At 37.0% G+C, this 21,296-nt stretch overlaps 1 protein-coding gene across 1 annotated transcript; it reads right to left on the bottom strand.

Moving 5' to 3' along the window:
* Positions 1-1,246: 1,246 nt before the first annotated feature.
* LOC110908799 (anaphase-promoting complex subunit 8) lies at positions 1,247-4,606 on the bottom strand. The gene is made up of 4 exons (XM_022153787.2): positions 4,437-4,606; positions 4,049-4,364; positions 2,303-3,553; positions 1,247-1,485 (listed from the first exon to the last, which is right to left on the bottom strand). The coding sequence occupies exons 1-4, from the start codon at positions 4,523-4,525 to the stop codon at positions 1,423-1,425; spliced, it is 1,719 nt and encodes a 572-aa protein (XP_022009479.1). The 5' UTR covers positions 4,526-4,606; the 3' UTR covers positions 1,247-1,422.
* Positions 4,607-21,296: the final 16,690 nt, after the last annotated feature.

Genomic DNA, 21,296 nt, shown 5'->3' with positions numbered 1-21,296 from the left:
ACTATATACGATTGTCTATATATATAAAAATACATATATACACACACAAATCACATTCATCTCAAACCAAAAACACACATTGTACAAGAATTTAGTTAACCGACAAACGTAAGAAGGCAACCGATGGACACAGAAGAAAGTTTTGGGGCACCACATGATTAGTATATGGGTAATGGGGTCTAAATCCATGTCACATTCGGGTTGATCAACATTTGTACCTTGTTTTGGTTAATGATTATTGTTCAACTTTTAACGTAATAAGAAAAAAGATTATGGTTTGCATTCTAAAAAGTCGAAATGTTTGTTGACTTGGACAAAGTCAGGGAAAACCTCTAATTTTTTTTCGATATTGAATCGTTGACATATGATAGTTCCAAATCGAACCTCTAAATTCAGTTATTGGGTTAGCCATGCACTTCACATGTTTTCTAGCAAAGTGTAAAACTTTTTGTATTTTTGGCAAGAGTTATGAGTTATTGTGACAAAGGCCAAATAGGATGGTTTATAAGAACCCAAATAGAAACCATCAAGAAAACGAAATTAAGGAGTTTCCAGACAGCTTTGACTGTCTAAGTAGGACTTAACTCGTTTTATTTGATCGTTCTTCCTTTTGTGTGTATCACTTGAAACGGACTCACTCATATATTGGGGAAAGAATGTCGACGTCAAGCAGTTTGATGACTTCCTTCTTCATGAAATCCTTCATATCCGACCTCACATGTTTGTGACCAGAATGTGATGTTTTTAATCGATACACTTGACGTTGTGTATCATATGGTTGTAGATTTTACAACTGAGTTGAAAGTCTCATCATAGTCTAGTCAAGATTGTCCGGAAATCAACCCAAAAAAGCGAAGTTGTTGCAAAATATGTTGTTGTTCAACCCAAAAGGCTTAGTGGATACTACATATTATAAAAACTATAGGAAGCAGAAGCTAACTGACTGATTCGAGTTCGGTTTCAATTTCCAAACCTTGAAACATCCCAAACCAGCTAATTTGCTTCAATTTGAATGGTTTGATAGGTATCGACACCTCTATTGTCCACCATCAATGACTAGCGCGAGTTGGGTACAAACTAAACCTAGTCAGTGTATATGAAATTTCAAACAACACGCACTACGTTTTACAAGAAGATCACTAGATATGGGTGATTACCGATTAGGTAACAACTTCAAACTTGATTCTTGAAATTGTGCAAGAAACTTGAAGCCACTATATTAAACGTTCAATTTTGTTCAGAAAAATACATAAAACTGAAAATATCAATATAAAAACACTACTACAAGAAGTTATAATGTGGATTAAATCTATCAGCTAGATGACTAAATTACTTAAACATATGACTAAACTACATACCTCACAAGAATAATCCTACAAGAACATTTGATGAATATTATGAAGAGAACTGTTCAACATCCATTTAAAGAAAACCAGATTGTGCAAGTTTAATATCTTGAAGAAGACTTTTTGCTGTTTCCTTCTCCTGCAATCACAATTAAAATACAAAAAAAATAAGTTCATAAAGCTTTCAAACTTTTCAGGTTTCTACCTTTCCAAAAGAAAATTTTAAACAAGATCTGGGTCGTGTAGGTTGGTTAACCGGTTGAAATGGTTGAGGCCCCGGATTGGGTTGACCCGCAATCACACTTTTTGAATCAAAGAATTCAAGAGGTTATATGTACTAGGCTCCATACAACTTTCAAACCTTTTTTGACCTATTTTCAGGTAAAAAAATATTTGGCTCTTTGACCCGTTTGAGATCAAACATAGGGCTGTAATCGATCTGAAAAGTCGAGCCCAAGCTCGGCTCGTAAAACGTCCGAGCTAGATCGTTATTTTTAAAAAAAAAAATTTCAAATATTGATAACATAAAAACAAAAAATCATAAAAGTTATTTTATTTTTCTAATATTTTAAAGACCAAAAGGCACATTAAAAGTATTATACATATAATTTTTGTCTATTTTCCCAAAGTTTCTATATGTTATTGATTAATTAAACTTAAAAAGTTAACACTTCAACCCCCTCCCCCATATTTTTTATTTTGATACATTTAAAACTAAAATTAACTAAACTATATAAAATAAAATAATTCGAGCTGGCTCGCGAGCTCACGAGCCGAGCCAGGCCTAGCTCGAGCTCGGCTAGTTTACAGCCGAGCATTTTTCGAGCTTTTTACGAGCGAGCCGTGAGCTGCGAGCTTTTTGAACACCCCTAATCAAACACAACCCAAATTAACATATGCACCACTATATATAACGAAAATGGTTAAAAATCAAACAGAAAGAATTTGCAGCTTACAGGGCCATTATAATCAAGAAGACGCGTGCAATACACTTCCGCTTCTTCATATCTCTTCTGAACTTTACAATAATTCGCAAGAAAGAATAACGCTTCCACCATATTCGGCCCTTCTCGTTCTTCCTCTTCCATTCTTTCCAAATCTTTCTTATAATAAAAAGCCGCTTGTTCCGATTGACCCAATTCATTATACAGTTCCGCCAACTTATGAAGCGCAATAGCTTCTCTATCGTTACAATTCGCCGCACGTTTATAACACTTAATCGCCTCCTCAAGCATATGAAGCTGGTCCGTTTCGTAACAATGCGCCATCGCGATCCACAACCGTGAATCACCGGGCTGCAAAAACACCGATTTTTTAAAATAATGAAGCGCGTAATGCGGCATTCCCATCATTTCGTAAGCTTGCCCGAGCCCGTACCAAGCTCGATAGTCGCACGGGTTTATATCGACGGCCCGTCTGTACGCATCGACAGCCGCCGGTGTGTTTTTCATCTCGACGTACTCGTGCCCCATCAACGTCCACGCGGATAGGTATTTTTTGTCTAGTTTTAACGCGCGTCGAAAGTACATAACCGACTTCTCGTGAAGACCTTTCAAACTATAGTAGTTACCGATAATGCAACACGATTCGGGTCGGTACTTATCGGTCATGAAAACTTGATGCGCAAGGTAACTTAGGCCCGAAAAGCATTCTTTCGCGTACAAAACGTTGGAATACATGTCCATGTCATCAATACGGTACGGGTCGATCCGAAGAAGCTCTTCGAAAATGGCCTCGACTAGTTCAAACTCGCGTAGGCTGTATTGGGCTTTGGCGATTTGCGCTTTGATGTAGTTGCTACAACTGAATGTTGCTTGCAAGTAGTCGTATTTAGCTAACGATTCGTTATGCATACGTAGTTCGTGATAAGTGGTAGCAAGAAAGAAGTCTTTCATCCAATGGTTATTGAGTTTGAGGCTGTTTAACGTGTCGGTTGTCGTGCATAAGGATTGTAGCTCTAGCCATGCACTCCAGTTCCAAGGGTACGCGTTAACGGACTCGACGAGTACAGTTCGGGCTAGATTTTCGTTGACTTTTGCTTTGAGAACAAGACCGTATAAGTAAAGACAAAACGGGTCGATTGAACCGTTTTTACGAACTGCGGCTAGGTCTCGTTCTATGGACACAAGTTCGCTATTTACGGCATTGCTTTTACCCAAAGGTCCCTCGAGTTCGATTGTTTCTTCTTCTTTTCGCTTTTCGCCAGCCTGGAATAACCAAGTGAGAGTTTTTCTATATACAAATAAAAAGAGTATTCTTATATATACAATCCGGTAAAATATTTTATGTTGAATTCGGAGCAAAGAAGAAAAGGAAAAGAAATTAAACTACATCTTCTAATGCTCCTAATAACATAAACAAACAAACATAATAACTGATTTTAACCAAATTCATATCAAATTATCTCATAGGCATTTAATCGAACACCTGGTATCCACCAAAAAAACATCATAATCAAACACTTCAAAAAACAATCAATCACCACACCGATAACAACTTGCACACATCAAGCCAAACCGACACCAACAATAACTATTTTTAACCAAATTCATATCAAATTATCTCATAGGCATTTAATCGAACACCTGATGTGCATAAAAAACATCAGCATTCAACAACTCAGATGACAATATAAAAATACACCCAATAACAACTTGTATATTTGAAATCAAACCAACACGATATCGGGGCAGAAAACTCACCAAATAAAGCGCATAACACCTCAAAAACAAGGCTTTCTTCCCAGTCTGATCACCCAAAACATGAGCAGCCCTCCTATACTCTCTACAACTAAAATACGTCTTTGCAAGAATATAAAAATCATTCCCCACATCTTCATTCTCATCCTCCAACACCACTGGACTCGACACATACGATGTCCCAGCAACAGGGGTGGATGTAACCTCGTCATTTGGTCGAAACCTGCGGCGAATGCTGGAGCAATCGCGCTGTAATCTTGTGTGTGAAGGAGGGTACTTTGCGGGATCTTGTTCGATACCCACCAGTTGTTCTGCAGCCCTGTTGTTTAGAGTTGAAGTTAGAGAAGTTTTTGAGGGTTTTGAAGTGAAATAAGAAGAGGGGTTTGCTTACCATTTGGACGCAGAGTGTAGGCAGCGATCGGTGAGGTGGTGGATGGCGGATCGGAGTTCGTTCCGGCAGGTTTCCTTTGTGATGCCCATTGGAACAATGTGAATGCTTTGTGAAAGTGTTTTTGAATTCAGTGCTCGCCGAGTTTGGGGTTTGAATTATATTTTTGTTTTTCAAACAAACATTACGCTAGGGGTGTGTTTATTGGTTCGGTTTCTAGTTTATTCGGTAGAGCTCTAAACGAATCGAACGTTTAGCGAACAGTTTGTGAATCGTTCGACGGAAAGTTTGTTTATGTTCGTTCGATTAGTTTAATGAACGAACACGAACAAAAAATTCCGTTCGGTTAGCTTAGCGAACGAACACGAACACAGGTCTCGTTCGTTCGACTGCGTTCGTGAACGTTCGGTAATATGTTCGGTTACTTTCATTCATATTCATTCGTGTTCGTTTGATTATATTAAAAAATAATATATAATAAACATTTTATCTATTGAAAACTTGAAACCCTATTTTTTCTAAGTTAGCTAAAATTTAGACATTCTAAACCATTTTTTGGGATAATTATGTCTAAGTTAGTTAAACTTGATTCATTGTTTGGTAGTGTAGTAGACTTCTTGTGTTTGGATTTATCATTTGATGGTTGTGTTTAACTACTTATATAATGTTCAAGGATAACAATGTTTTTATTTTTTATTTTCAAGTTAAATGTTCGTTTTCGTTCGTTTTTATTTGCTTGTGTTCGAGACTAGTGTTCACGAATTGTTCGTGAACAACTGAATTTCCTTAACGAACGAACACGGACATAAACTTATGTTTGGTATGCGTTCGTGAACAGTTCACGAACATGTTAATTTCCTTAACGAACGAACACGAACATGACCTTGTTCGTGTTCGTTCGGTCCGTTTACATCCCTAGTATTTGGTTTATTCGGTTTTCAAAATTTTATACTCCAGACGAAAAATCAAACCAAACCAAATTAGGAATATGCAAATCAAACCAAACCAAATTCAATTCGGTTTGGTTTCGGTTAGAAACCAAATTTAACTAAATTGTACCTAAGTACTTTTTTCCTAATCTATATTTATATTTGTGTTCTAACTTCCGAACATCAAATCAACAATGAATTTAAACCAAACAATATATAAATAAAAGACAGAGCAAAATAAAACAGCCATATCCATAAAATAGTCGTACACACAACCACAAAGTTAAAACTTCAAAACATAGATTATAGAAACTATAAATAGTCAACAAGTCTAATGGCAACACAACCACAAAGTTAAAACTTAAAAACATAGATCATAGAAACTATAAATATTCAACAAGTCTAATGACACAAAATATAAATAATCTTCAAACCATGGGGATACATATACTTAGATATTAAACTTAGTAAATTGTATATAGTTTTTTAAACATTGTTATTTTTATTTAATAATTAATTAAATTGATGGTTTATTCGATTATCCAAATAAACAGAATAAACCAAATTAAAAAAAATGTGGATCCAAAAAACGGTACCAAAAACATATTCACAATTTGGTTTCGGTTAGAAACCAAACCAAAAACCGAATTCGTTGTTCGGATCGGTTTATTCGGTTACGGTTTTTATTTGGGTACAGTTTTTTCTGAACATCTCTACATTGTGCCCTTAACTATGATTGTTTTAGATTTTTTTTGGAATTGCGACTTTCATTAAAAACACTAGCAAGGCGCTAGGCAAACAAAAACAACCAAAACAAATTACAACGGACATTTAACCCACTCCATCTAATCTAAATCCTTAAAACGAGATCTATTAAAAATCCACACAAAGGTTGTTGCTTTTCTATCTTCTAACAGCAGCCTCACGCTCTTCTTTTTGCCCGAAAACACACACTCATTCCTCATTTTCTATATGCTCCACAAGTTGACAGGATGATCCCATGTAGAACTTCTGCTTTACGCCGATCCAGGTTGTACATCTTATCGATCTCAAGCAAATCTTTCACAGAAAAGGCGTATATTAGATTCAATCTACACCAATTTGAGATAAGGTGCCATACTTGAGCAGAATAAACACAAGAAGTCATGAGGTAATCGCATGTCTCGTTCGCTTCCTCACATAACTTGCAAACCACCGAGTCTAAGTTAACGTTTCTTTTTTGAAGCTCGACCAACGAAGTGAGCCTATCTAAACCCATTCTCCAAACAAAGACATTAACCTTTTGGGAATCCATTTGTTCCAGTGATGTGTCGTGTCAGCCGCGTCGTGACCTGCATTAAACAAAACAGTCTTCATAGAGGAAATAGAAAAGGACTCCGTAGAATCCTCCAACCCAATCCATTTATCTAGCTGAGATTTAGTTACCAAAACGTGTATTTTGGAGAGGTATGAGATTGGAAAAAATATTTCAGTGGTATATTGGAAACCTATTACCTGTTTACCTGAATCATATACACGTAACTTATGCTCATAGTTTCTATTTTTTATTTGTTTTTTCCTTAATAAGTTTTTAGTAATGTTTTAGCCCCCTAATTATGCCTTTTTAGGTTTTCACAAACAAATGGGGGAGTTTAGGGTAATATTGTTAAGATATTGTCGAGAACGTTGATTGAAGATGTTCCTTTTAAAAGGTTCTTCAAAGGAAAGATTGGATGTGGTAATTATCTTTCTTTATGGAAGGATTCTTGGCTCTCAAACATCCTGCTAAAAGATATTTTCCTAGCTTTGTTCAAGTTAGAAACTGTAAAAAGATGCAGAATCAGAGAGAGATTTCATGTGTATGGTGGTCAAAGGATGAATCGCGGTTGTGGAAGAAAGAGTCGGCCTCAGAAGAGGAGATTGGGGAGGTAAAATAACTCAATATCTTGTTGGACTAGGTTAATTGCGCGAAAGGTTTTAATATACGGAAGTGGATCGACGACAAGAAGGGCGAGTTTAGTGTTGGATCGGTTAAGAAGCTCTTAACTAAAGGGGCCGTTCATAGTTGCTTTTGTGATGGAATGGTGCAAATGGTTGCCTTCTAAGTGTAATGTTTTTGCTTGGAGGGCGGAGTTGGGTAGAATTCTGATGACGAATACATTTAGAGCTAGAAACATTCATGTGGAAGATATGGATTGCCGGATGTGTAAATTTAGCATTGAAACAATGGACCATTTATTCACGAATTGTGTGAAAACTTGTAGGACCGGTTTTTACACCGTTCGATTGCGTAACGAACGTTCGACGTGCGGAATCCGTGAACGTGCATGACCGAACACACAATAATGTACTAGAACCGTGATTCTATTGATGAATATGACGTGTAACAAGAATCACGTGGAGAGACTTTCTCTCTCTAGACTTTCTATCTCTAGGATTAGATCTCTAAATCTCCAAATGATCCAAAAAGTCTTAACACTAACACAATAGCTCTCTATTTATAGGCCAAGGCTTTTAATGAGATTTCTCATTGATTACAAGATTGCCACCTTGCCTTTTGACTATATATAACACTATAAAGACTCGCTATCTTCAGTTTCTCGCTACGGCTCGGATTGACGAAGGCGATAGACATTAATGCACTAACAATCTCCCCCTTGGATATTGCCGCAGTCAATCTCGTAGCGTTTTGTCTTTCTCTTTTTCGAACAGAATCCCCGTGGATCTGTATTCGAGCTTCAGTTGCTCCCCTCCTTGGTAGTCTCTTTCTTCAGGCTCCCCCTTTCATCAAGCTTCCGTGCTTTTAGGATCGACGCCTGGCTTTTCGTAGCAATAGAATCAGAAACCTACACATCTCAAACACTCTATCAACAATCAACAATGTTGTGATTCAACTTAATGAATCAACTAAACAATTGAGACTTTTTCACATTTTAAATTTATCAACTTTGAAACATTCCAAAATCTGATTCAAATTAATGAAACATATTAAACATTTCAAATCAATTAATCAAAGCATCTGTTCATCACGTTTAGCCTTTGAGATTTTGAATATCAGCTTTTCAACATCAGTTGTCGAAAATCTTTTTGGATTTTTCAAAATTTCATGCTAAAACACACTAAAATCTTTTTGGATTTTGGTATCAATGAAAACTTAGAAAAGAAATATTTACAGATAATATTTTTGTGAGTTTGTGTAAGAAGATCATATCAGTTTTTGAGACAAATCACTAGCACCGTTAAGCTTTAATCATTTTAAGTTCTAAACGATTCACATAGATTGACGATATAGTTGTCCTCTTAAACTCAATCTAAAAACTTTCGAAATGTTTACCGATACGTTAAGGTATATTAATTTTGCACTAAATTATTATGGACCCCACGATCTCAGCATATCCCCTTATCATGTAATACACTGACTCAAGTAATGCCTTTAAACTTTCATCAACTGTGATATGTGCGAAAACAAAGCAGAATGTTTAAACATTAACAATCAGGTCGATACTTCCGTATACGCAGAGAAAGTCCAATGTTTAAACAAAATAAGAAAATAAAAATAAGTTGAAGTTGTTTAGGCTTTAACCACCAGGTCGATACTTCCGTATACGCAGAGGAGGTCCAAAGCTTAAACGAAACACCAAAGAAAATAAAGCAGAACGTTTAGGCAATAACATCTAGGTCGATACTCACGTATACGCAGAGGATGTCCAATGCTTAAACAAAATAAAGAAATAAAACAAGTTTAAATCTTTGCAAAATGAAATGCACAATCACAGCGACTTTTCAGCAAGTTGTGAAAGTTCACAAACTTAACCGGTTTTTATGCTATTTTAGCATTCAGCGATTACTGAGTAGGCACACAATCAAGAAGGACAAAACTAAGTACTATGCTTTCAACCGTGTTTCCCACTAGAACTAGGCTTTTTCATTTAAGTTTGTATCGTTATCGCAAATCTACTAATCTAGCTGAGCCTATCGTCACATCTTTAGTGAGACCGTTTATCACATTTGACATTTCATTTCTTTAGCGTGCTGTGAAAGTCCACTGATTTACTATCATTTCCTCTTGTCTCAACAAAACTCATTTTTGCTTTTTTGATGTTTTTGACATTTTCAAATATTCTAATTTTTTAAAATTTTTCTCCCCCTAAAATCAAAATATGTTTCAATTTTGATTTTCTGGGAAAATTTGAAAACAAACTATACAAGAAACGTGACAAACTGATGAGAATCACTTCAATTCTCCATCCACCTGGCGTAAACAATCAGAACTCCCCCTGACAACAAACTATTTTCCCATTTAGATTTCAAAACACTTAAGTTTGTTTTAATCAAAATGGTTTTTCCGGAAAATTAGTTTTGTGTGTCGTTTCACAAACATGGGGTTATATCATCACATTTTTTTAAGAAATGTGCCGATTCATGTTCCACGCTTACCAATCTGGGAACTCCGGCAAGTCAGGTTTTTCATTTAAACAGTTTCACCCAAGCCTGACGGTCCTTGGGTGATTTCGAATTCTTGTTCAACAATGGTGGAAAATTTGCATCATCCATTGTTAAACCAGAATTCTCTACTTTTACCTCATCAACTGGCTCCTCTGGCTTTGATGAACCAGAATCATTGCCTGAACGTGGCTTGTCTAACTTTGATGAGCTAGATTCATCGCCGACATGTGGCTCCTTTGTTTCTAAAGAAACAGATTCATCGCCAAGAAGTGAAAATTTCACTTTCTTTGTTTTGTTAATCTTCTGATTAACAACTTTGTCTTTCTTCAACATTCCTTTCTCTTCTGTCCTCAGATTTGTATCTGATGAATTCTTTTTGCTTGAATTATCATTCTTTGGAGAGCAAGACGATTTATCAGAACTCTTCTCTGTTTTACTTGTTGTATCCGAGGACAAAATCTTTTCTAGATACTCTCTAGCCTTCTTCCTCTTCTTCCCCAGTCTGTCTTTTTGCCCCTGAGAAAGCTTCACTTTCTTTTCTTGAACTTTAGGTTCTTGAACCTTCTGTTCTCTGGGCTTGACATTGACTGGAATCTTTGCCAACTTCTGAGAATTAACCCTCAATCTTTCACTTGATTTCCTTAGGCAATCTCTGGCAATGTGACCTCTGATTTGACAGTTAAAGCATCTTCTCGTCCCAAATTTCCTTCTCTGGCAGTTAACAGCAATGTGTCCTTGATAACCGCATCGATAACACACTCTGTTATCATACTAATCACCATTTTTACACCAGATGCTCAAATCATAGCATTGTTTGGCTTGGTGATATTCCTTCCTCATGTTTGCTGGATTTGACTTTTGAGCACTGTGGTCCGACCTGCACCACTTATTACCAACTTTTTGTGAGTTTTTATTTTCAAATTTTTGTGGTTTTTTATAACGATTGGATGACTGAACTGATGAGCTTTTATTGTTGTTTTGAAAATTTTTCGAATTTTTAACTTTTTGTTTATGTTCTACAACCTTCTTAACAGGTTTTCGCTTTGAGCATTCACCTATTTCAGTAGATTGCAAAACAGTATATTTGAATTTTTCTTTTAATTCTAAAAATATTTTTCTTTTCTCATTTTTCTCATTTTCATCATCAGTTTTATCATCACAATCCTCAATTTTGACTTTGTCAAAATTTGTGACACTGTCACTTATTGGAACTGAATTGATCGGTTTTGGACAGGGGATATTCAAAAACTCAGATGATGTCACAAAACCTTTCAATTTCTTTTCAAGCTTATTAATTGTAGCTCTTGAATTCTCAGCTTCATTCTCAAGCTGAGATATTCTCTCAAGATGAGACTTGATTGATTTTTCATTCACAATTTTGATGTTTTCAAGAACAGACTTTTCATTGACCAAAACTTTTATCTGTTCTTGAAATTTTGTTTCATTTGCTTTCAGATTTTTGTTTTCAAGTTTTATCCAGAAATCTTCATTTTCTGAGGATTTCTTTTTGCTTTCAAAGTCTTTTTCTTTCTCTTTCAAAACCTTGTTTTCTGGTGTCAAACTGTTCAAATTACCCAATAGTTTGTCATTTTCAGTTTTCAACTTCTCACAATTCAAGCGCAACTCCAGAATCTGTTCAGCATCATCTTTCTTCTCAATCTTCAGAGTTTTGTTTTCCAATGTCAAACTCTCCAAATCCCTCAAGAGTTTGGCATTTTCAGATTGCAGATTTTCACAATTTGAACACTTCCCAGACATCATTCCAGCTTCAGCTTTCTTCTCAGTCTTGATAGCTGAAATTTCTTTAACCTGCTCCTCTACCTCTTGAACAATTTCCTCAGATTTGACTTTTACTTCATTAGTTGCTACTTCATGATTCTTCTCTCCTGAATCAGACTTCAATTTTCTAATCTTTTGAAATTCAAGTTCTTGAGCTTGAATCTTCTCGACAAACGTGCTCAAATTGAATCCAAAATATCCCAAGCTATTTTTCCACGCCGACAAATATGTACCCTACTCATTACGCGGTAAAGCGTTTGCCAACTTGTCAACCCATGTCTCATCCATTTGGTTAATGTTCAAACGCCTCATCTCTAAATGCAACTCAACATACCTTTCAATCAGCTCATCAGTTGATTCTCCCTTGATACCTGTAAAATTATCAAACTTGTTCAGTGCAACATAAACTTCAGAACTCATGCTTCGGTATTAAAAGACTCACGAAAACAGATTTTCGAATGATACGAGAATTCACACACTCTAAAATCCATTCAATCTCTTTTTCAAAACAAATGAATCAGATGAATATCTGATAAACCGGTGACAACATATCGGGTGAAGATTCGCTCGTGCGTGTATCCGATGCTCGACAAATCACTTTGAATCACCTGATTGGGCCACAATATCAACAAACACTTATAATTGGGCCGTTCATATTAAAGTCCGACAATAATTATATTAATAGTGGGCTGTGATCTCTGACTCTTAATAGTGGGCTCCAAGTACAACTGATCAAAAAGATATGCACCGGTGTGAAGACTAATGATAACAGTTGTACGTATTAATAGTGGGCTTATCTATTCAACTACAATTTCCTTTTAAAAGCATTTAAATGACCGTCAAACAATAACTATTGAACCGTCCGTCAATTGTTTCTGATTGGACCAAACAATTTTACCAATACTTTAACTTCATCTTGTGAATCAATCAAGTGGCCGGCACTGTATTAAATGCACTTCAATGATTGGGCCGTTGAAGTTACTTAGAACAATTCACATGCAAACTGAGATACAAGCTGACAACTTATTTATGACCGAAACAAGTGATTGGGCCGAAAATACTTAAGTCACATGGATCTATATATTATGAATTTGTCAATTGATCCTATTGAACCTTAAAATCCACTAAACAAAATACTGATTGGACCGAGAATATCGATCAGACAACTCCTATAGGGCCATTTTATGATTTAAATGTTCATATGGACAAACAACTAGCCGACAATTTTTATAAACATATGTAAACAATCAGACATCCTTATTGATTAATGATTGGACCATTCGACTGTTGTTCTTTTAATTCTTTGAGCCAATAATGTCCGACAACTTTACAATTGCACAACACTTTGATTGGGCCGCTGCAATATCGCAAAATGATTCAACAATTCACATGTTTACTCTGTTCAATGACCGACAACTATTTCATCACACAACAGCGATACCCCTCGATATGATGTCACAAAAGCGAAACCTTCTTGATAGGGGTTTGGTAGCCGAATATGGGTCAACAACAAAAACAATGGGTCAAGATTTTAGTTTGGATGCCACAATTATTTAAGCCACGTCACACTTTACTCTAATTCCATTTTTAGCTTATTTGTTTACAATTTTCTTTTGTTTATTTTCTATTTTGTTTTTATGTTATATTTAAATTAGTGGAGTTAGTGGGTAGTTATTAGTTTTAGGAATTTCTTTATGTAATACTTCAGTTTACGAATGAGAAGTTAGTGAGTTTATGAAAAAGTTTCTTGGGTTAATTTTCTCATTGGATTATGAGTTGATTAATTATTTCCATGCTAGTTCAAGTTTGGCAACTTGGATGGTGTTCTTGGAGCCTAGATTAGAATCAAGTGGTGTATCTGTATCTTGATTCTCGTTTAGTTTGCCCTAATCGATTTCTTGTGTGGTGTGTCTGTATCACAAGAGACCGTTAGATCTATCCGTTTTGTTTAAAGTTTTAATTTCATCGCCGTTACCGAACCGTTTGCTATCATTTGGTATCAGAGCCGAAGCAATCCGTTTCGACTCGTTATCCTTCAAAAAAAAAAAAAAAGCTCTTGTTTGAATTGTTTATTTTTGCAAAAAAAAAAAAAATGTTTCTTACTTTCATTATCAAATCTGAGAATTATGAGTTCATAGCCTCCAAAGAGTTTACTTCTGCACAGTATGATGAGGAGCCCCGGTACGATGAATATGAGGTTGAGCCAGACGAAGACGAGTGCATGCTTGTGAAACAGGCTCTTTACGGGATTACCGATCAAGAGATTGGGTCACTTATTCATGGTGAACAAGAATTACCATCAGTAGAGAAGAGTACAGCCGTTGTAGAGCAGCCTATGGACACTATGTTCCGCACAACTTACTCAACAAAATCTGAAAAATCTAACTATGATGAGCTACCAAAAGAAATGCACGAGATGAACATCAAGAAAGATGAATTTGAAGACAAGGAAGTTGAGGCAGTTAATGGAACAGAAAAGAGTCAAATATTAATTGGTAATTTTGTTCAGCCACCATTAGCATTTGTTATTAGACATTTGTTTAGTGGGTGCCTCACTTTTGCAATGACCAATAGTCACCGTTATCCACCAGAGTTATATCTCTCTTCACCAAGCACATGGGTTGAAAAGGATCTGAGTAGTCATGCAATACCATACACGTCCAAGATGTTATGCGCCATCGGATACCTACCGAAAATACCTCCTGAACCACCCCCTGATGTTATTTCAAGTTTGAGGACAAACTTTTTCGATGGCGGAGAGGATGATAGGGGTTTGGTAGCCGAATATGGGTCAACAACAAAAACAATGGGTCAAGATTTTAGTTTGGATGCCACAATTATTTAAGCCACGTCACACTTTACTCTAATTCCATTTTTAGCTTATTTGTTTACAATTTTCTTTTGTTTATTTTCTATTTTGTTTTTATGTTATATTTAAATTAGTGGAGTTAGTGGGTAGTTATTAGTTTTAGGAATTTCTTTATGTAATACTTCAGTTTACGAATGAGAAGTTAGTGAGTTTATGAAAAAGTTTCTTGGGTTAATTTTCTCATTGGATTATGAGTTGATTAATTATTTCCATGCTAGTTCAAGTTTGGCAACTTGGATGGTGTTCTTGGAGCCTAGATTAGAATCAAGTGGTGTATCTGTATCTTGATTCTCGTTTAGTTTGCCCTAATCGATTTCTTGTGTGGTGTGTCTGTATCACAAGAGACCGTTAGATCTATCCGTTTTGTTTAAAGTTTTAATTTCATCGCCGTTACCGAACCGTTTGCTATCATTTGGTATCAGAGCCGAAGCAATCCGTTTCGACTCGTTATCCTTCAAAAAAAAAAAAAAAAGCTCTTGTTTGAATTGTTTATTTTTGCAAAAAAAAAAAAATGTTTCTTACTTTCATTATCAAATCTGAGAATTATGAGTTCATAGCCTCCAAAGAGTTTACTTCTGCACAGTATGATGAGGAGCCCCGGTACGATGAATATGAGGTTGAGCCAGACGAAGACGAGTGCATGCTTGTGAAACAGGCTCTTTACGGGATTACCGATCAAGAGATTGGGTCACTTATTCATGGTGAACAAGAATTACCATCAGTAGAGAAGAGTACAGCCGTTGTAGAGCAGCCTATGGACACTATGTTCCGCACAACTTACTCAACAAAATCTGAAAAATCTAACTATGATGAGCTACCAAAAGAAATGCACGAGATGAACATCAAGAAAGATGAATTTGAAGACAAGGAAGTTGAGGCAGTTAATGGAACAGAAAAGAGTCAAATATTAATTGGTAATTTTGTTCAGCCACCATTAGCATTTGTTATTAGACATTTGTTTAGTGGGTGCCTCACTTTTGCAATGACCAATAGTCACCGTTATCCACCAGAGTTATATCTCTCTTCACCAAGCACATGGGTTGAAAAGGACCTGAGTAGTCATGCAATACCATACACGTCCAAGATGTTATGCGCCATCGGATACCTACCGAAAATACCTCCTGAACCACCCCCTGATGTTATTTCAAGTTTGAGGACAAACTTTTTCGATGGCGGAGAGGATGATAGGGGTTTGGTAGCCGAATATGGGTCAACAACAAAAACAATGGGTCAAGATTTTAGTTTGGATGCCACAATTATTTAAGCCACGTCACACTTTACTCTAATTCCATTTTTAGCTTATTTGTTTACAATTTTCTTTTGTTTATTTTCTATTTTGTTTTTATGTTATATTTAAATTAGTGGAGTTAGTGGGTAGTTATTAGTTTTAGGAATTTCTTTATGTAATACTTCAGTTTACGAATGAGAAGTTAGTGAGTTTTTGAAAAAGTTTCTTGGGTTAATTTTCTCATTGGATTATGAGTTGATTAATTATTTCCATGCTAGTTCAAGTTTGGCAACTTGGATGGTGTTCTTGGAGCCTAGATTAGAATCAAGTGGTGTATCTGTATCTTGATTCTCGTTTAGTTTGCCCTAATCGATTTCTTGTGTGGTGTGTCTGTATCACAAGAGACCGTTAGATCTATCCGTTTTGTTTAAAGTTTTAATTTCATCGCCGTTACCGAACCGTTTGCTATCACTTCTCTTGTTCAAATGAGCGGAACCAATATTGTTCAAATGAGCGAAACCTCAAAGTTCACAAGAGCGAAACTACTGCTTAATGTGATATTGGAGCGAAACCTGATGTACTAAAGAGCGAAACCAGTATTGATCATATGAGCGGAACCTCAAGGTTCACAAGAGCGAAACCTCTCTGATAACGACGCGAAATCGGACCGAAAACCTTCGATTTCTCCTAAACGGCTAGGAGTTTGAATCTGAAATTTGGTAGGGTTATAGTTCAGGTGTTTTCGCACAACATATCAAAAATTCAGCCGATTCGGACCGTAAAATCCCATTCAATTTGACGAATTTCAGCGAAAAACGTGATAAAAGTGAAAAAAATGAAGAAATAGATGAAAATCAGATCTGAAATCTGGTACGAATCAATGTGTTTGATCAAAGCAATCAAGCTCCTAGCTCTGATACCAATTGTAGGACCGGTTTTTACACCGTTCGATTGCATAACGAACGTTCGATGTGCGGAATCCGTGAATGTGCGAGACCGAACACACAATAACGTACTAGAACCATGATTCTATTGATGAATATGACGTGTACAAGTAACAAGAACCACGTGGAGAGACTTTCTCTCTCTAGACTTTCTCTCTCTAGGATTAGATCTCTAAATCTCCAAATGATCCAAAAAGTCTTAACACTAACACAATAGCTCTCTATTTATAGGCCATGGCTTTTAATGAGATTTCTCATTAATTACAAGATTGCCACCTTGCCTTTTGACTATATATAACACAATAAAGACTCGCTATCTTCAGTTTCTCGCTACGGCTCGGATTGACGAAGGCGATAGACATTAATGCACTAACAAAACTTCAATTCTTTGTCAACACTTATGTGCATTGTGTAGAGTGTCGAATCTCATTCTCCTCTCGTTTAGAGACTTAATCGAAGCTCACAATTATTTGGGTATAAAAGAACCGGAGAAAAGCGTGTTTCATGGGATCATTATAATTGGAAGTTGGAGCTTATGGAAAGCTAGAAATAGAATGATATTTGAGAACAAAAGGGTGTGGGTAGAGGAAGTTGTCGGTGAAGTTAACACAATGGGGTTTTCATGGTTTAAAAGTAGATCCAAATGTAAATTTGCAATTATGTTGTCGTTGTATAGTGTGGTTGCCGTCCGATTTTAGGGTTTGATGTGCTTTACTGAAGTTTACGTCTAAAAAAAGCAAACAAACTTTTAATTTTGCAAAGGGGTAGTAGGGTATTCCAGCTAACTCATGTGTCTACTATATATATTATATATGCATGAGTGAAGAGCATTTTAAGATATCTAAAAATTAAGATATTTTTTTTTTATTTTAATGCATAAGGTATAACCCTAAAATGAGGGTAAATTATGCTTTCAAAAACTAATTACAATTTAATCATTCATCTTAATTACACTTTAATTCTATTGCCTATAACCAAATTATGGATAACTAATTAGTAGTTACACTTTAACTCCCTTATAAAAAAACTAACTACCTCACATTTTTAAACAACCATAACTTTTACGTAGTTACGTATGTTAATATATATATAGGAAAAGGGTAAAATGAGAACCACCTTGAGTTGTGAGAACCATGAGAACTAGTGTCACACCCCAACCGATGGCGGAATCATCGGGGCGCGGCACTGAGCGAAACAGATTGTTCAGAAGTTTCCACAACAACTATCATACAATTCAGTTATATAACACGTCCCATACCGTGTCCCAAATAATAACAAGTTATCATAGAAATCAACTAAACAATATGGGAACTGTTCCGACAACTCAAATTCTTAATTATTACAGACCGAATTAAATATTGTTTTAAGACTTCTAGACGGCTAACTGTAGATCTTACTGACTACAGGTGCCAGTACAAGATCTACAGATAATTATGGCCCTGGAGCAGGTATATGGACACTGTCCTAAGGTCACAGGCTCCTAGAAGCTTATTATTGCCTCGCTTCCCTAGCACGCTAGTAGCTTAAACACCTGTCACATACGTTAAAATAAAAGTCAATACATATAATGTAAAGGTGAGTACACAAGTTTGATATAGCATATAAAGTTCGAAAAGTTTACGCATAACCAAGCACGTACACAAGGGCAAACGATGCATGTAAATTATCAACATGGGACCATCGATACCAATGACTTCGAGTTGACTGTCCGAGACAGTTCGCAATACATGATTACCACCGTAATCCATGCAGGTAATTGTCCTTAGCAACCCCCGTGTGAACGGGTGCTGAGTCCAAACTATAGTACTACGTTGCTAAAGCAGGTAGATAGCACTCCACGTGTAAACATAATAAACAACGATCATTTAGACAAGTAATACATGCAAGTAGGTTAGCGTTCAAATAGTTTGTGTTGTTTGTGAATTTGATAGATTACGTATGTAACACCCAAAAGTGCTGAAAGCAAAAAGGGATCGAGTATACTCACAGTGATTGATGTGGATTGAGAGGAGCACTGAGAATAGGTTAGCCTGAATAGTTCGATAACACAACGATGAGTAACACGGAAAAGTAAGCAATGTACTTGGATCGAGTAGGCCATTCGATCGGACAGCAGTTCGATCGAGTGGGCTGTTCGATTGGTTTGAAAGTCCGTTCGAACATCCATTCGATCGGCCGGCTGGCTCGATCGGCTGGTTCCTTCAAGTGGATTGTTTCTTCCTTTGATGAGAAGGATGTGTTTGTGTATGATGGTTTGTACTACCTTTCAAGTTGGTCGATCGAACGGGCTGTTCGATCGGTTAGCCCAACCGATCGGCTAGCACCTCATTGTTTTCAAATATGTCACTCGATCGGTTGGCATGCTCGATCGGGTGACATTCCAATGTTTCGAAAAGTCTAAGTGTTTTGAAGTGTAGTATCTCATGATTCGAGTAGTAATGATTACAATCGAGTGGCTCGATCGATCGAACAGAACTCACTCAATACTACACCTTGTGAGTTTGTGGGTCTAAGTGCTAGTCGATCGGTTAGCCTAGCCGATCGGCTGGCGTAGTCGTTCGGTTGGGCTGTTCGATCGAACAGCCTAGCCGTTCGGCCAGCTTCTCGATTCGGTTAACCTATCACTTAACACTTGGTTATTCCCGTTAATTGTTGATGTTTTAGAGATATTTTGACTACGAGTTGAACCACAAAGCTGAAGTCCCTACTTAGTCTACTGGCTCGAGCAGGAATCACCCAAGCTCGGTCAGAGACGGTTTGGAACTTAAGTTTAACGTTTAACCCGAAATCGGTATATCTCTCGGTAGAACCCGAATCTTGAACCATGTGTTTGTTTAGATTGATTTGTAAATCGGTTCAAGTCTCGTTTTCACCTTTTTGAGTATAAAAGAGTTGAAAGATAGATGAAAACCCATCTTCCAATCCTTTTCCACCGTGAAATGTTAAGATCTTTGGAAGATTTTAGGTTATTTATGTGGAAATCGGTTAGATCTAAGTTATTCATGGTGGAATGATGCCAAAACTTAGTGTTCTTGAAGAACACATGATGACATCACCCAAGAACACCTAGATCTTGGTGATTTCATGGATGAAATCCAAGTTTTGAAAGATAGAAAGATGGAGAATCGATTAATGAACAAAAACGTACAAGGATTAGAGCGAAATACTTACCGGTTTGAGAGAAATCTGAGATTTAGTGAGAAGAAGAGGCTGGTCGGTCAGAGCTTTTCCAAAAGTGGAAAGTTTGACAAGGACAGCCCTATTTATAGGCTTCCAAAAGAGGAAAGGGTCAGCTGATCGAACAGCATCCCTGATCGAGCAGCTGTCCGATCGAACAGCCTGTTCGATCGGCTAGCCTGTTCGATCAGGTTGCCCTGTTCGATCGGCTTGCCTGGTTTTGAGTGTTTCGCGACGATTTTTGATACTTCGAGTTCGATGAGCGATGATTTGAGAATGATAGAATTCCTAATCAAATTACTTTTAGTCTCAACTACTATATCTAACATACAAGCATCCTTACAACCATTTCGGGTTCGATTTCCATTGAGTTTGACTCGCCTTTGAGTCTTGATTGATTTGATTGATTCACCACACACTTTAACATAAAAGTAAACATGCACAAGTAACACATAAGGCACACACACACGTATAGAAGTACTAAAATTCCCACACTTGAGTTCGATGATTGATTTGATTAGCTTGATTATTGGTTGACTAGCTTTATTGCATTGTTACTTCCTATCATTCACAGTCGGTCGTTGATTCACAGTTCGATTATCGGCCGATTAGTTTGATTATACAACACTTACTCCAAATAATATGAAAATCAAAATGAAACTAAAATGAAATTAATCTTTATTAATCTTTAATTCCAATAACAGTCAACTCTTGACTTTGACTTTGACTTTTGGAAAACACGGGGTGTTACAGTCTCCCCTCCTTTAGGGAATTTCGTCCCGAAATTAGGCCGAGAACCGTACATCGCCGTGTGATTTTACCAATTTGATGCTTCAGATCTATCTGAATAACTGCGGGTACTTGGCCTTCATGTCACTTTCGAGTTCCCAAGTGAACTCCGCGCCTCGTTTGCCTTCCCATCGTACTTTTACAATAGGGATGCGAGAGCGTCTGAGTTGCTTGGTCTGTCGGTCCATGATTTCGACAGGCTTTTCCACGAAGTGTAGCGTCTCATTGACCTGAAGATCGTCGAGTGGTATTATTGCGTCGTGATCGGCTACGCATTTTCGAAGGTTTGAAATATGGAAAGTCGGGTGGACATTGCTGAGTTCCTCCGGTAATTCGAGTTTGTAGGCAACTTTACCGATCCTTTCCAGAATCTTAAAAGGTCCAACAAATCGAGGCGCAAGTTTCCCTCTTTTGCCGAATCGGACTACCCCCTTCCAAGGTGATACCTTTAGGAGTACGTAGTCGCCAACTGCAAATTCGCGGGGCTTGCGTCGTTTATCGGCGTACATCTTTTGTCTGTCCCGGGCCTTCACCAAATTTTCCCTTATCTGGTGGATCTTGTCAGTCGTTTCTTGCAGAATCTCGGGCCCAGTCAATTGTGAATGACCGACCTCGTGCCATACAATAGGCGAGCGACATCTCCTACCATACAGGGCTTCGAAAGGTGCCATTTCGATGCTGGAGTGATAGCTATTATTGTACGAAAATTCGACCAACGGTAGG

This window comes from Helianthus annuus, chromosome 8 (assembly GCF_002127325.2).
Source record: "Helianthus annuus cultivar XRQ/B chromosome 8, HanXRQr2.0-SUNRISE, whole genome shotgun sequence".
NCBI lineage: Eukaryota > Viridiplantae > Streptophyta > Magnoliopsida > Asterales > Asteraceae > Helianthus > Helianthus annuus.
This window is presented reverse-complemented; position numbering and strand designations above follow the sequence as displayed.

Coding starts and splice junctions, on each gene's coding strand:
- LOC110908799 (XM_022153787.2), bottom strand. CDS start 4,525: ATGGGCATCACAAAGGAAACCTGCCGGAACGAACTCCGATCCGCCATC. Junction 4,365..4,436: donor CTACACTCTGCGTCCAAATG/GTAAGCAAACCC, acceptor TCTAAACAACAG/GGCTGCAGAACAACTGGTGG. Junction 1,486..2,302: donor TTCTTGATTATAATGGCCCT/GTAAGCTGCAAA, acceptor TTGTGATTGCAG/GAGAAGGAAACAGCAAAAAG.